This window comes from Theropithecus gelada, chromosome 1 (genome assembly GCF_003255815.1).
Source record: "Theropithecus gelada isolate Dixy chromosome 1, Tgel_1.0, whole genome shotgun sequence".
NCBI lineage: Eukaryota > Metazoa > Chordata > Mammalia > Primates > Cercopithecidae > Theropithecus > Theropithecus gelada.
The window spans coordinates 145,512,641-145,528,493 of record NC_037668.1 but is presented as its reverse complement, the minus strand read 5'-3'; the positions used below and the strand labels follow the sequence as shown (position 1 = coordinate 145,528,493).

Here is a 15,853-nt window from a genome sequence, read left to right as displayed (position 1 = left end):
CCCAAGGACTATCAAGCAGCATTAGAATTAACTGGCATACTTTTTATAACACAGATCTTCTCAGGCTCCTTCCCAGAACTAGTGAATCAAAATCTGGGAGTGGGGAACAAGACCGAAATAAGCTTTCTAGGTGCTTTTATACACATTAAAGTAGTCTAGAGCTTCCTTATTTCACAATGGGTTCTACAGATGTTTTCAGCACCCACACAGACATACACATGTACACACACACTGTGATTCACTCATTATAGAGATGTCTCATTCAAGAACAATAAAATAGTTTTTTTCTAGTAATTATGATAAATTTTTAAAGCCATGTCCTGAGAGCCAATACAAGAAAACTTATGTAGATCTTAATTTTATCATCATCATCATTATTATTTTCTTTTTTTGAAACGGAGTCCTTCTCTGTCACCCAGGCTGGAGTGCAGTGGCGAGATCTTAGCTCACTGCAAACTCTGTCTTCCGAGTTCAAGCAATTCTGCCTCCGCCCCACAAGTAGCTGGGATTACAGACGTGTGCCACCAGGCCCAGCTAATTTTTCTATTTTTAGGAGAGAAGGGGTTTCACCACGTTGGCCAGGCTAGTCTCAAACTTCTGACCTAATTATCTGCCCACCTTGGCCTCCCAAAGTGCTGGGATTACAGGCATGAGCCACCGCGCCTGGCCTAGATTTTAATTTTAAAAATAAAACTCTAAGCTTAAAACCCAAAACTTGCCAGGCGCGGTGGCTCACACCTGTAATCCCAGCACTTTGGGAGGCCCAGGCAAGCAGATCACCTGAGGTCAGGAGTTCAAGACCAACCTGACCAATATGGTGAAACTCCATTCTCCTAAAAATACAAAAATTAGCTGGGCATGGTGGTGGGTGCCTGTAATCACAGCTACTTGGGAGGTGAGGCAGGAGAATAGCTTGAACCTGAGAGGCAGAGGTTGCAGTGAGCTGAGATCGTGCCACTGCACTCTAGCCCGGGCAACGAGCAAGACTGTCTAAAAAAAAAAAAAAAAAAAACCTAAAACTAAAACTCTGGCTCTGAGCCTGTTCATTCCTACATTTATATGGCCAATTTTATTTTAATTTGTTGCTAATTGTTCTCATCTTAGATAAGGAGAAATATTGTACTGTGTTTCAAAACCCACCTTTAGAAGGTGAGGCCGTGAAATGTGAAAGCAGTTTACAGATTAGGGGAGAGTGAATGGGGAGGGCATGGGATGGTGGTGCTGGCAGAGCAAGAGCTACATAGTTGTACTCATTATCGTTTTTCTACCCCAATAACTGGGGGTTCAGCATAGTCATTTTGGTAGCACCGGTTTAATATGTTAGTTATTCTCATCTGGGAGACATTGGAAGTGTGGGGCTGGTAGAGTATGTGGGGGGTGGTATTTGAAGGAGATGAATTTTATTCTCCTGTCTTGACAATCAATGATGTATAAGAACCATGAGCACAAATATAGCTTTAGGGGAAAACATAACACATGATACTAGCTTTCCATACAACATACAAAATATCAAATATTTACAACTAACATCATATCCTTGTCCCACTGCTGTCAAATATGAATACAAAAGAGGTATCAACCTTCAGTATATTCCTTGGTTCCATCCAGAGGATCCACCCAGACCACGAGCTAAAATTAAAAAGAGAGAAGGAAAATAGCTAAATCAAGCATACAAAATTCTAAAAATAGATTTAAATAGATTAAAACTACCTTTTTTCCCTGTTTGAAATTATATTATGGATGGCCTGAGTTAATGTCATCTGTTTTGAGATAGTACAAATACCTTATTCTTTTGTAATCATGGAAAAAGTTCATTTGAATAAGAGAAAAGTCTGATTTAAGAATTTTCAGGCCAGGCACGGTGGCTCACACCTGTAATCCCAGTATTTTGGGAGGCCGAGGTGGGTGGACCACCTGAGGTCAGGAGTTCGAGACCAGCCTGGCCAAAGTGGTGAAACCCCACCTCTACTAAAAATACAAAATTAGCTGGTGTGGTGGTGGGGGGCTGTAATCCCAGCTACTCAGTAGGCTGAAGCAGGAGAATCACTTGAACTCAGGAGGTGGAGGTTGCAGTAAGCCGACATCGTGCCATTACACTCCAGCCTGGGCAACAAGAGCAAAACTCTGTTTCAAAAAAAAAAAAGGATTTTCAACATGAAATGCTTAACTGATAAAAGTTTGTTTCATTTGGACACTAAGCACACTCTCTAGATCATGGTACAGAGAAAACTTGTAAAGTGGCATAAAAAATGTTTTGAACATGCATAGTTGCTACTCATTTTTATATGTAAGCGCTGATTTAAAAAAAACAACAGTCTGATTATCTCAAGGACACAGTCCACACAATCCAAAGAAAAATGAATAATAAAACTGGCAGCAGATTTAAAAGGAAAATTCCTTCTGTTTAGGACATTTAATATGATTCAGGATATGCTGCCTTTAACCACTACAATGATAACATTATGTGAATTTCTGAGTGAGGGCATGTTTCTGATGGAGGACACCATGTCACATTTTCTTTGTTTCCTCCATACCACAGAGCAAAGTGTCTTACTCATAGTAAGTCTCCAACATGCATTAAATAATTAAAAATTGGAAAACTAAAGACGTTATGGTGGGTATCTGAAGTCACAGATTTAACTGAAACAACTATGAAAAGCAAGCAGGATGATATTTATGGTCTTTTAAAAATAAAAGGTAGTAATCTGTTTCATAGCCTTCTGTCCCCAGTTACCAATGAATGTTTTACTATCAAATCTACTAAATATCTACTAAATACAAATTAGATTTTCTTCCTAAAAGTATTATTTTTTTTTAATGAGACAGGGTCTCACTCTGCTGTCCAGGCTGAGGGTATGTGTAAAACTGTGCAAGGTAGGAACAAAGTAGGACAACTCACACTTCCCAATTGCAAAACTTAATACAAAGCAAGAAAGTGTGCTACTGGCATAAGGATAGACATATAGACCAATGGAATATAACTGAGAGTCCAGAATGAAACCCATACATCTATTTCTTTTCTTTTTTCTTTTTTTTTTTTGAGACAAAGTTTTGCTCTTGTCGCCCAGGTTGGAGTGCAATGGCACAATCTCGGCTTACTGCAACCTCCGCCTCCCAGGTTCAAGCGATTCTCCTGCCTCAGCCTCCTGAGTAACTGGGATTATAGGCATGCGCCACCACGCCCAGCTAATTTTGTATTTTTAGTAGAGACGGAGTTCTCCATGTTGGTCAGGCTGGTCTCAAACTCTCGACCTCAGGTAATCCACCTGCCTCAGCCTCCCAAAGCGTTGGGATTACAGACATGAGCCACCGCGACTGGCATGAAACCCATACATCTATGGCCTGCTGATTTTTCACAAGTGTGCCAAGGCCATTCAACTGGGAAAAAAATCATCTCTTTAAGAGATGGTGCTGGGGCCAGGCGAGGTGGCTCAAGCCTGTAATCCTAGCACTTTGGGAGGCCAAGGTGGGTGGATCACGAGGTCAAGAGATAGAGACTATCCTGGCCAACATGGTGAAACCTCATCTCTACTAAAAATACAAAAACAATTAGCTGGGTGTGGTAGTGTGAGCCTGTAGTCCCGGCTACTTGGGAGGCTGAGGCAGGAGAATCGCTTGAACCCAGGAGGTGGAAGTTGCAGTGAGCCAAGATTGCAGCCCTGCACTCCAGCCTGGCAACAGAGAGAGACATCATTTCAAAAAAAAAAGAGATGGTGCTGGTTGTAGCCTTAACCTCCATGGGCTCAGGTGATCCTCCCACCTCAACCTCCCAAATAGCTGAGACTACAAGTGTGTGGCACCATACCTAGCTAGTTTTTGTATTTTTTGTAGAGACAGAGTTTCACTATGTTGCCCAGTCTGGTCTCGAACTCCTAGACTCAAGCAATCCAACCACCTTGGCCTCCCAAAGTGCTGGGATTACAGGTGTGAACCACCATGCCTGGCCCTAAAAGTATTTTAAATAACGGTTTTAGAGTGGAAAGGAAACCCATAGGATGAGAAACTGAACTCTAAATCCACATGGTTGCCTGATACTTCCATGTTGGCTCTGAAATATATCCAGTTTCTGGTTGCCCCTATTTTATAACTACCGATTTTTCATCTTACAGGCAAATTGTATTTCCTTTACTATGGCAAAAAGACCAGGTTAATAGAGAGTTGAGTATAAATAGGGATCATACATCTTCTTCTTTAATAGAACTGTACTGCGATGGGCATGGTTGCTTCAGTATTTCCTCCCACTGACTGTCTTCGATGAGCTCTTGATCCACTTCCTCAGAAGGCAGATCCTGAAGCAGAGATAACCCTAATGGTTATTGAAGCCATTTAGCGTTTACAGAGTATGCTTTGTCTCATTAACAGAAGAAATGCAGCATCACAGTTTTCGCTAGTTCTTCTGGTTTACCATTTATATTTCGAACTTTTAAAGCAAACCTTAAAAATTTGCAAAAACAACCATATGTGGCTCATCAAAATTGACTAAATGGTTGCAATGTCATTATCTTGAACAGAGTTTAAAAATAAAAGATTCTTTAAGTATTATACACTCATTTAAACAAGTGTCTCTGACAGCAGATAGTTCCCCTATATTACATTAGATGTCAAGTTCCTCACTTTCTTTTTTTTTTTTGAGACGGAGTCTTGCTCTATTGCCCAGGCTGGAGTGCAGGGGCACCATCTCGGCTCACTGCAACCTCCCCCTCCTGGGGTCAAGCAGTTCTCCTTCCTCAGCCTCCTGAGTAGCTGAGATTACAGGTGTTCACCACCACGCCTGGCTACTTTTTGTATTTTTAGTAGAGATGGGATTCAGTTTCATCATGTTGGTCAGGCTGGTCTTGAACTCCTGACCTCGTGATCTGCCCGCCTTGGCCTCCCAAAGTGCTGGAATTACAGGCGTGAGCTGCCGCGCCCGACCTACTTCCCTCACTTTCAAAGTGTTATAGTCTTTGGATAAGTACGCAAATAAGCCTAAGTTTAAAAACAAACAACAACAAAACCCATTTTATTCCTAAGTTCTAGATCTCTGCCCATCTTACAGTTTGTATGCTGGGTATAACAGTAACCATATCTTTTATGGTCGATAATTAAGACATCTGGCTTAGAAATAGACCAAAATGTCTTAAAATCAGATATTTCCCCCAAGTCCAAGGAATACAATAATTATTTTTGTGTTTAAAACAATAAATATAATGCTTGAAATTATAAGAGTGGTACATAAATCATTAAAGCATCAGTTATAAGTACACTTGGTAAACAGGGATTTTAAAAAAATGTCTCTGACAACTCTTACCTCTTCCCCTATAATTGTGAGTTTGGGAAATTTCCGGGCCAATGAAGAACATATGCTCATCTGTGCCAATCGGTCAGCTTTGGTCTGCAGGTCTGTGGCACAGGTCTATAACAAAGAATGCAAAGTTTAGCAGAGCTAACGAGAAATAAGTTGTCCTCTGATTCCCTGTGCATGAGTGCCTACATAATTTAGATTACACTGTCAGTTTTTAGAGTCATAGAACTTAACACCAAATGAGTTAACTAGTTTCCTGCCTTGGTTTTTCTCAAAGGATTAATAGTGGTTAAAGTTTGGAAAGGAGCTTTTAAATAATCTAGAACATTTTCTTCTCTAGTTTAGAAATTCCTTATCTCTAGACATCAACCTTTTGCTTAAATAGGTTCAGAGATAGGAAATGTATCACTTTTCAAGGCAAAGGTAATAGTTATTCGAAAAAGTGTTCCTTGGATCCTTCTATAACTTCCACACTAATCCTAATCATAATACTTCAACAGGTCCTCAAGTTGATTCACAGGTATAGAGTAAGAAATCCTATTTGTTTTTGTTTTGTTTTATTTTGTTTTTGAGACGGAGTCTTGCGCTGTCGCTGGCTGGAGTACAGTGGCGTGATCTTGGCTCACTGCAATCTCTGCCTCCTAGGTTCAAGCAATTCCCCTACCTCCCGAGCAGCTGGGACTGTAGGCTCCTGCCACCATGCCCGGCTAATTTTTTGTATCTTAGTAGAGACGGGGTTTCATCAAGTTGGCCAGGATGGTCTTGACCTCCTGACCTTGTGATCTGCCTGCCTTGACCTCCCAAAATGCTGAGATTACAGGCATGAGTCACTGCACCCAGCCTAAGAAATTCTGTTTCTGAAAATCTGAAAAACACTAATATGAACTGCTGTAATATTTAACATATAGCTCACCTGTGGTACCCTCACTCAATCACTATGTCAGATAATCATGCTAGTGAAAGAGAAAAGTTTTGCAAGTGACAACCACAACCTCCTTTGTTACTTTGCTTTCAGAGAATTATGATATGTTGCAATTGATATATGCCTGGTTAAGTAGATTTACAGATTATATCATCTTAGTAGAATTTGTTTGTTTGTTTTGAGATGGAGTCTCACTCTGTCGCCCAGGCTGGAGTGCAGTGGCGTGATCTTGGCTCACTGCAAACTTTGTCCCTTGGCTTCAAGCAATTCTCCTGTCTCAGCCTCCCGAGTAGCTGGGACTACAGGTGCCCCCCACCACGGCCGGCTAATTTTTGTATTTTTAGTAGAAACAGGGTTTCACCATATTGGCCAGGCTGGTCTCAAACTCCTGACCTTGTGATCCACCCACCTCGGCCTCCCAAAGTGCTGGGATTACAGGCGTGAGCCACTGCACCCCGCCTCATCTTAGTAGAATTTTAACAATACTTTGCAACGAGATAAAGAGTCATCATGAAAAGCAAACTGCTTTATGCCTCACTGAGATTTGCTATATATCTCAATGCAAAGTACTATTCTGCTAGAATGTAAGCTCCACAAAAGGATTTTATTCCTTAAAGAATTGTGTCCAGCATATAGTAGGTGCTCTATAAGTATCTTTTGAATGAACCTACTCAAAAGAATTGTTCAGTTTGAAGATCAGTTATATATCAATCAAGTTTGTACACCACTGCTTTAGAGAAAAAAAATATATATTGAAAGTCATTCCTCTATCTGAGGAAAGCAATTCTCTTTCCCTCTCTAAGATAAATATTTCCTACTCTATCAACATAGCTCTGGACCTCTAAAGTACTAGAAATGCCTGAGCAGTACAGAAGACAATGAGAATATTACTTTTTTTCCTGACTTGGCACTACATCTCTGTTCCTTTTTAGCTACCTGGGTTTCAAAGTTGTTTGTCTAATATAATCTCAACATAAGATCAACTGAAAATAAGTGATGTTAAGGAAAAGGATCTGAAAGGAAATAATTCAAAATATTAGCAATGGTGGGATGATGGATGATTTTTGTTTACTTTTTGGCATTTTTCTCCATTTCCTACTTTTCGTAATAGAAAAAACTTTGTAAAAAATGAGATTGGGGCCAGACGCAGTGGTTCATGCCTGTAATCGCAGCACTTTGGGAGGCCGAGGCAGGCGGATCACGAGGTCAGGAGTTCGAGACCAGCCTGACCAACATGGAGAAATCCTGCCTCTACTAAAAATACAAAATTAACTGGGTGTGGTGGCGCATGCCTGTAAAATCCCAGCTATCCAGGAGGCTGACGCAGGAGAATCGCTTGAACCTGGAAGGCAGAGGTTGCGGTGAGCTGAGATCACGCCATTGCACTCCAGCCTGGGCAACAAGAGTGAAACTCCATCTAAAAATAAATAAATAAATAAATAATAATAATAATAATAAGATTAGCAGCCCCCTGAAAGCAGCAGTATTATTTTGTTGATTATTACCAAGCATGTCTGTGGTCAACTAAAGTCTCTTTTTCAAACAAATTTGAATCAGATTTATCTGACATAACTTGAACATGAATACAGCACTTTATATTATTCCTGTTACAATATCCTGTTGAATTTGGTCCACTTTTCTCAGAGGTTGCAACTATTTTGAATGCTTATTCTGTGATCAAATGTATTAACTAGACTGCTCAGCTTTACCTTATTGGCAAATTTGATAAGTATGTTTTCTATATCATCTTCTTCCACTTCAGATAACACATTAGGTTTTTTTTTAAAACTGTATGTTATTTAATAATTAAAGAGAACAGTACAATGTCAGGAGCAGAGTCCTGTGATCAGCCAGCGGTGATCCTTTTCTAGGATGAAAATGACTCATTAATTTAAATTTGTGGATAATGTTATTCATCCAGTTATGAATACATCTAACCGTGGCTCAGGATGGGAGATGTCATCTACATAACTAAAAATAGCTTGAATATTTTCTTAAATAGAAAATGACAGACTATAACAAATGTTTTGCTTAAATCAAGATACCCTCTATTTCCTCTATGAGTAGGCCCATAAATCTAACAAAAAAGCAAATGAGATTTATTTCATTTGTTCTTACGAGTTTTTGTTTTTGTTTGTTTTTAATATTATTTATTTATTTATTTTAGAGACAGGGTTTTACTCTGTTGCCCAGGCTGGAGTACAGTTGTGGGATCACAGATCACTGCAGCCTCAAACTCCTGAGCTCAAGCAATAATCCCATTTCAGCTTCCCAAGTAGCTAGGACTATAAGCATGTCCCACCATGCCGGACGGGGTCTTGCTATGTTGCCCACGCTGATTTTTATGTTTATTTTTTAAAAGCAATTACGTTGAATGTTTTATAATGAACTCATGTCAACTTTTTTCTAAGTTGTTTTTTATTCATATATCTCACTTTTTCTTATGGTAACAGTGCTAGATAGATGTATCACTTATAAGTGAGTGACTTAACTCAATCTATTTTATTATTTTTTATTTATTTTTCCATTTCATCTTTTTTTCTTTTTTTTTATTATTATACTTTATGTTCTAGGGTACATGTGCACAATGTGCAGGTTTGTTACATATGTATACATGTGCCATGTTGGTGTGCTGCACTCATTAACTCGTCATTTACATTAGGTATATCTCCTAATGCTATCCCTCCCCCCTCCTCCTACCCCACAACAGTTCCCCTTCCTGTGTCCAAGTGACCTCATTGTTCAATTCCCACCTATGAGTGAGAACATGTGGTGTTTGGCTTTCTGTTCTTGCGAGTTTGCTGATGGTTTCCAGCTGCATCCATGCACCTACAAAGGACACAAACTCATCCTTTTTTATGGCTGCATAGTATTCCATGGTGTATATGTGCCACATTTTCTTAATCCAGTCTGTCATTGATGGACATTTGGGTTGGTTCCAAGTCTTTGCTATTGTGAACAGTGCCACAATAAACATACGTGTGCATGTGTCTTTATAGCAGCATGATTTATAATCCTTTGGGTATATACCCAGTAATGGGATGACTGGGTCAAATGGTATTTCTAGTTCTAGATTCTTGAGGAATCGTCACACTGTCTTCTACAATGGTTGAAATAGTTTACAGTCCCACCAACAGTGTAAAAGTGTTCCTATTTCTCCACATCCTCTCCAGCACCTATTGTTTCCTGACTTTTTAATGATTGCCATTCTAACTGGTGTGAGATGGTATCTCACTGTGGTTTTGATTTGCATTTCTCTGATGGCTAGTGATGATGAGCATTTTTTCATGTGTCTGTTGGCTGCATAAATGTCTTCTTTTGAGAAGTGTCTGTTAGTATCCTTTGCCCACTTTTTGATGGGGGTTCATATGGAACCAAAAAAGAGCCCACATTGCCAAGACAATCCTAAGCCAAAAGAACAAAGCTGGAGGCATCACACTCTCTGACTTCAAACTATACTACAAGGCTACAGTAACCAAAACAGCATGGTACTGGTACCAAAACAGAGATATAGACCAACGGAACAGAACAGACCCCTCAGAAATAATACCACACATCTACAACCATCTGATGTTTTTTTTTTTTTTTTTTTTTTTGAGACGGAGTCTTGCTGTGCTCCCAGGCTGGAGTGCAGTGGCGTGATCTCGGCTCACTGCAAGCTCCACCTCCCGGGTTCACGCCATTCTCCCGCCTCAGCCTCCCAAGTAGCTGAGACTACAGGTGCCCGCCACCACGCCCGGCTAGTTTTTTGTATTTTTAGTAGAGACGGGGTTTCACCATGTTAGCCAGGATAGTCTCGATCTCCTGACCTCGTGATCCACCCGCCTCAGCCTCCCAAAGTGCTGGGATTACAGGCTTGAGCCACCGCGCCCAGCCAAATCATATCCTATTAATGTTCTCACTTGGAAGAAATTACAATACAATTTTCCTCAAAGACCATAATAAAGAAAGATTTAGGTGAAGTGTAGTGGCTCATACCTGTACCCACACCCATAATCTCAGCACCTTAGGAGTCTGAGGTGGGTGGATCACTTGAAGCCAAGAGTTTGAGACCAGCCTGGGCAACATACTGAAACTCCATCTCCACAAAATAAAAACATTAGCTGGGTGTCGTGGCGCTTGCCTGTAGTCCTAGCTACTCAGGAGGCTAAGCCAAGAGGGTCCTTTGAGCCCAGAACTTGAGGCTGCAACAAGCTATCAGTAGGACTATGCCACTGCACTCTAGCCTTGGGCGACAAAGTGAGACATTGTCTCTTTAAAAAAAAAAAAAAGATTATAATAAAGAATTTAAGGATTAAAAGTCAATATATGAAAACTTACGTGTGAAATTTGTAATATGAGGTAATAACCAAGTTCCAAGGAAGATTTCTGTGTATATATATGTGTGTGTATGTGTGTATATGTATATATGTGTATATATATGTACCAAATCCCAAGGAAGATTTGTGTATATGTATATACACGTGTGTGTATATATACGTGTATATATATTATATATGTAATATATACACACGTGTATATATTATATACATATACACAAATCTACATGTGTGTATATATATACGTATATATATACACGTGTGTATATATATACACGTGTGTATATATATACACACACAATCTTCCTTGGGATTTGGTACATATATACATATATATACACACACATATATATGCCTGTACTCACACCCTTGTGTGTATATATATGGAAAGATTTATATATATAATATACACACACACTATATATATACACACAAATCTTCCTTGTGTATATATATACATACTATATATATACACACACACAAATCTTCCCTATATATATACACACATACACAAGAGTGTGAGTACAGGTGTGTGTATATATATACGTGTATATATATGTAGCAAATCCCAAGGAAGATATACAAACTTGTATGTATATATATATATACAAACTTGTATGTGTGTATATATATACAAACTTGTATATATATATGTGTCAATATATGAAATATATATACACATATATACACAGACATATATATACACATACATATATATATACACACACACACAAATCTTCCTTGGGATTTGGTTATTACCTCACATTACAAATTTTACACATAAGGTTTCATATATTGACTTTTAATAGATTTCATTAAGATTTCATTGTATTTTAAACTGGAACACAAGTATGGTGGTATTTCTTTTAAGAATTGACTATCACTATAAACTTTCTGATAATGTATTTCATATATTGACTTTTAATCCTTAAATTCTTTATTATATGTATGTGTATATATATACATATATACACACACATATTTTTTGAGATGGAGTCTCGCTTTTGTTGCCCAGGCTGGAGTGCAATAGTGCGATCTCGGCTCACTGCAACCTCTGCCTCCCGGGTTCAAGTAATTCTCCTGCCTCAGTCTCCTGAGTAGCTGTGATTATAGGTGTGTACCACCATGCCTGACTAATTTTTGTATTTTTAGTAGAGATGGGGTTTCATCATGTTGGTCAGGCTGGTCTCAAACTCCTGACTTCGTGATCCACCTGCCTCAGCCTCCCAAAGTGCTGGGATTATAGGCGTGAGCCACCATGCCCAGCCAGAAGATTGTATTTTAAACTGGAACACAAGTATGGTGGTATTTCTTTTAAGAATTAACTATGACTATAAACTTTCTGATAATCTATTTAAGTTTGTAATTACTATACTGGGAAAAACACCCTTGTTTTGAGTTTCTTTTCCATGAGGAAGAAAAATATGTATCACTTTGATTATAACAAACAGTTATGTAAATGCCAGATTTTACCGAACATGTTGACTAAGGATTACATGGCGTTGCATGTAATAGATTACTCTAGTATTTGAAGCCTGGTTACAATGCCTTGGGGATGGATATGGTTCAGAAGACTCAGACATATAAACAAAGATCTTGGATATAGAAAGTCTGGAGTCTTTTTCTTTTTTTTTTTTTGAGGCGGAGTCTTGCTCTGTTGCCCAGGCTGGAGTGCAATGGCACGATCTCGGCTCACTGCAACCTCTGCCTCCCGGGTTCAAGCGATTCTCCTGCCTCAGCCTCCCAAGTAGCTGGGATTACAGGCGCTCGCTACCACATCTGGCTAATTTTTTGTATCTTTAGTAGAGATGGGATTTCACCATTTTAGCCAGGCTGGTCTCAAACTCCTGATCTTGTCATCCGCCTTCCTCGGTCTCCCAAAGTACTGGGATTACAGGCGTGAGCCACCATACCCGACTTTGGAGTCATTTTCAAAGCAGAGATCGAACCCTTTTGAACAAGGGTCTTGTAGTCTCCCTAAGGGAGCCATCAATTATTTTAACTGATAAAGTCTGTCCACATTTTTACATCATTTAGCTCAACCTCAAGAACAAAAATAAAGTTGGTATGAAATGATATGAGAGTTTGAGTACCTTCTCCACGATACCCAGGTCTCCTTCAGCAATAACACGTCTGACTATCATTCCTGCCTTTTGAGCAATAGAATATGCTGAGGCTACCAACCGCATCAACACAGTGTTACTGGAAGCCATGATAAACTCTAAAAAGAGATCAAGAAAAATGTTTTGTTAGTTTCAAAGTCGACTACTGGTTTTATTTACTTAAATCCAACTCAGCACATATTAATTGAGCGCTAACTTGGGATTGCTCCCATTAACTGAGTAAATTCTTTAATATATATTTACTAAAAGAGACTTGGAAAAAACTCCATTTGGGCATTAACTCTCTCAATAAGTTCTGTATTTTTTACGTTTGTCTGCAGATGAGGCATGTCAAAGCATAGGAGAAACTGGCCCAGGATGCTGAGCATGTGAAAAAGTTTGTGTATGAGGTGGTGGGTAATGTGCAAAGTATGTGGAAGGTGCTTTGGAGGCTAAAAATATGAGATGTAAGATTTTTGTTTGAGGAGGTAATATTTTGGTGAGCTGTAGATAAAATAATGTAACCTAATGTCTATAGCATAAAACTAGGAAGTGCCAAAAGAGGTATGAATAGTATAAGGGATGTAGGTGTGTAGGGCGTAATTAAAAAGGGAGGGTGTATTAGTCTGTTTTCATACGGCTATAAAGAATGACCCAAGACTGGGTAGTTTATTACTTCCAATGCCAAGAACCACAATTACTTTTGCACCAACCTAATATAAAGGAAAGAGGTTGAATTGACTCACAGTTCAGCATGACTGGGAAGGCCTAAGGAAACTGACAATCCTGGCAGAAGACAAAGGGGAAGCAAGACACCTTCTTCACAAGGTGGCAGGAAGAAGTGCCAAGCAAAGGGGGAAGAGACCCTTAAAAACCATTAGATCTCATGAGAACTCACTCACTATCACGAGAACAGCATAGGGGAAAACTGCCCCCATGATTCGATTACCTCCACCTGGTCTCTCCCTTGACAGTGGGGATTATGGGGATTACAATTTAAGATGAGATTTGGGTGGGGAAACAAAGCCTCACCACATCAGAGGGATTGCATATAACTACAATTATTTTCTGAAAATCAATGAATATTCTCCGCTATTATTTACCTCCATCTTTGTCAGTAGCCAAATAAAGAGAACAAGCAACATAACAAATTATAATGAAGACCAATCACCTGGAAAAGTAAGGCATGTCAGAGAAGTCTCTAGCTCCAATAAAATAAATAGAAAAAACAGCCTTTAGAATTAAGCACATTGCTTTTTTTTTTTTTTTTTTTTGAGACGGAGTCTCGCTCTGTTGCCCAGGCTGGATTGCAGTGACGCCATCTCAGCTCACTGCAACCTCTGCCTCCTGGGTTCAAGCAGTTTTCTGCCTCAGCCTCCCAAGTAGCTGGGATTACAGGTGGCCTCCACCACACTTGGCTAATTTTTGTATTTTTAGTGGACACAGGGTTGCATCATCTTGGCCAGGCTGGTCTTGAACTCCTGACCTCGTGATCCACCTGCCTCAGCCTCTCAAGTGCTTAGATTACAGGCATGAGCCACTGTGCCCGGCCTGTACATTCCTTTGAAAATATGAATTCTGGCCAGGCACGGTGGCTCACACCTGTAATCCCAGCATTTTGGGAGGCCAAGGTGGGCAGATCACCTGAAGTCAGGAGTTCGAGATCAGCCTGACCAACATGGTGAAACCTCATCTCTACTAAAAACACAAAAATTAGCCGGGCATGGTGGCGCACACCTGTAATCCCAGCTACTCAGGAGGCTGAGGCAGGAGAATCACTTGAACCTGGGAGGCGGAGATTGCAGTGAGCCGAGATCGCACCATTGCACCCTAGCCTGGGTAACAGAGCGAGACTCCATCTCAAATAAAAAAAAAAAGAAAGAAAATATGAATTCAAATCCTGAAATTTTAGTGACTGTTCTGGATGTACCACCCACATTCCCTTCAGGATTGAAGAGCTTATTTCCCCACTTGCTGAGACAGCTCTCAACAGAAGGCCCTTAGCTGCCATCTTTCTCTGGGAGTATATCTGCTGAGAAGGATCACTTCATCTGAAATGTCACAATAGGGAGATTTAAAGGCCATTTCCTACCCCAAGTGGGCTGCCACCCCAGCACTGAAGGGCCATCCAGCTTCCAGAATACCCTATGGGGTCGACTGAGGCCTTAGCTGAGACTGCATCACAGCCCAAGATGCCTTCTCCTATATTCTTCCCTTCCTCCCCTTCCCTCCCACAAATGATCCCAAAAGCACTCCCTAATAAACCTCTTCCACTTTATCTCTGTCTTACAGTTTTATGGGGAATCAACCTATGACAAAAACTTCCCATCTCTAAATGAAATCAACATTATTTCATCGCAATAAGGGAACACATGATTGTTCCCTAGACAAAAGGACTATTTTATATATATATATGGTGTGTCTCTATTTATATATAGTTTTTTTTAAATTTCTTTTTTTTGAGATGGAGTCTCACTCTGTTGCCCAGGCTGGAGTATAGTGGTGCAATCTCAGCTCACTGCAAACTGCCTCCTGGGTTCAAGCGATTCTCCTGCCTCAGCCTCCTGAGTAGCTGGGATTACAGGCGCCTGCTACCATGGTTGGCTAATTTTTGCATTTTTAGTAAAGACAGGGTTTCACCATGTTGGCCAGGCTGGTTTTGAACTCTTGAGCTCAAGTGTTCTGCCCACTTTGGCCTCCCAAAGTGCTGGGATTACATGCCTGAGCCACCACGCTTAGCCCTGTGACTATAAAGGACATTATAAATCTCCATTCAGCAATAGTCATTATTCTACCACAAATTTCTGACTGAATATTTGATTTGACGTGCGTTATAACCCCTTTAACATTTTTTTTCTTTTTTCTTTTTTTTTCTGAGATGTAGTCTCACTCCATCACACAGGCTGGAGTGCAGTGGCGCAATCTTGGCTCACTGCAATCTCTGCCTCCCGGGCTCAAGTGATTCTCACGCCTCAGCCTCCCGAGTAGCTGAGATCACAGGCAGCTGACACCATGCCCGGCTAATTTTTGTATTGTTAGTAGAGACGGGGATTCACCATGTTGGCCAGGCTGGTCTTGAACTCCTGACCTCAGGAGATCCGCCTGCCTCAGCCTCCCAAAATCCTGGGATTACAGGTGTAAGGCACTGTACCCAGCCTTCTTTACATCTTGTTTCTACCATCCACATTCTATTGACAGGAATTACGAACCTAACTGAAACAATAAG

The 15,853-nt window shown here is 40.2% G+C and overlaps 1 protein-coding gene across 6 annotated transcripts in view; it reads right to left on the bottom strand.

Annotated features, from left to right (window-relative positions):
* Positions 1-15,853, bottom strand: part of BPNT1 (3'(2'), 5'-bisphosphate nucleotidase 1) — a 30,534-nt gene that overhangs the window by 10,111 nt on the left and 4,570 nt on the right. For 3 of the 6 annotated variants that reach the window (XM_025361261.1, XM_025361243.1, XM_025361252.1), the window contains exons 2-5: positions 12,619-12,746; positions 5,291-5,395; positions 4,182-4,289; positions 1,581-1,629 (exon numbers count right to left, since the gene is read on the bottom strand). In XM_025361261.1, coding sequence (XP_025217046.1) covers positions 1,581-1,629; positions 4,182-4,289; positions 5,291-5,395; positions 12,619-12,738 — 382 coding nt within the window. In that variant the 5' untranslated portion in view covers positions 12,739-12,746. The remainder of the gene's footprint in view (positions 1-1,580; positions 1,630-4,181; positions 4,290-5,290; positions 5,396-12,618; positions 12,747-15,853) is intronic. The other 3 variants (XM_025361286.1, XM_025361277.1, XM_025361268.1) reach the window with 2 other exon arrangements.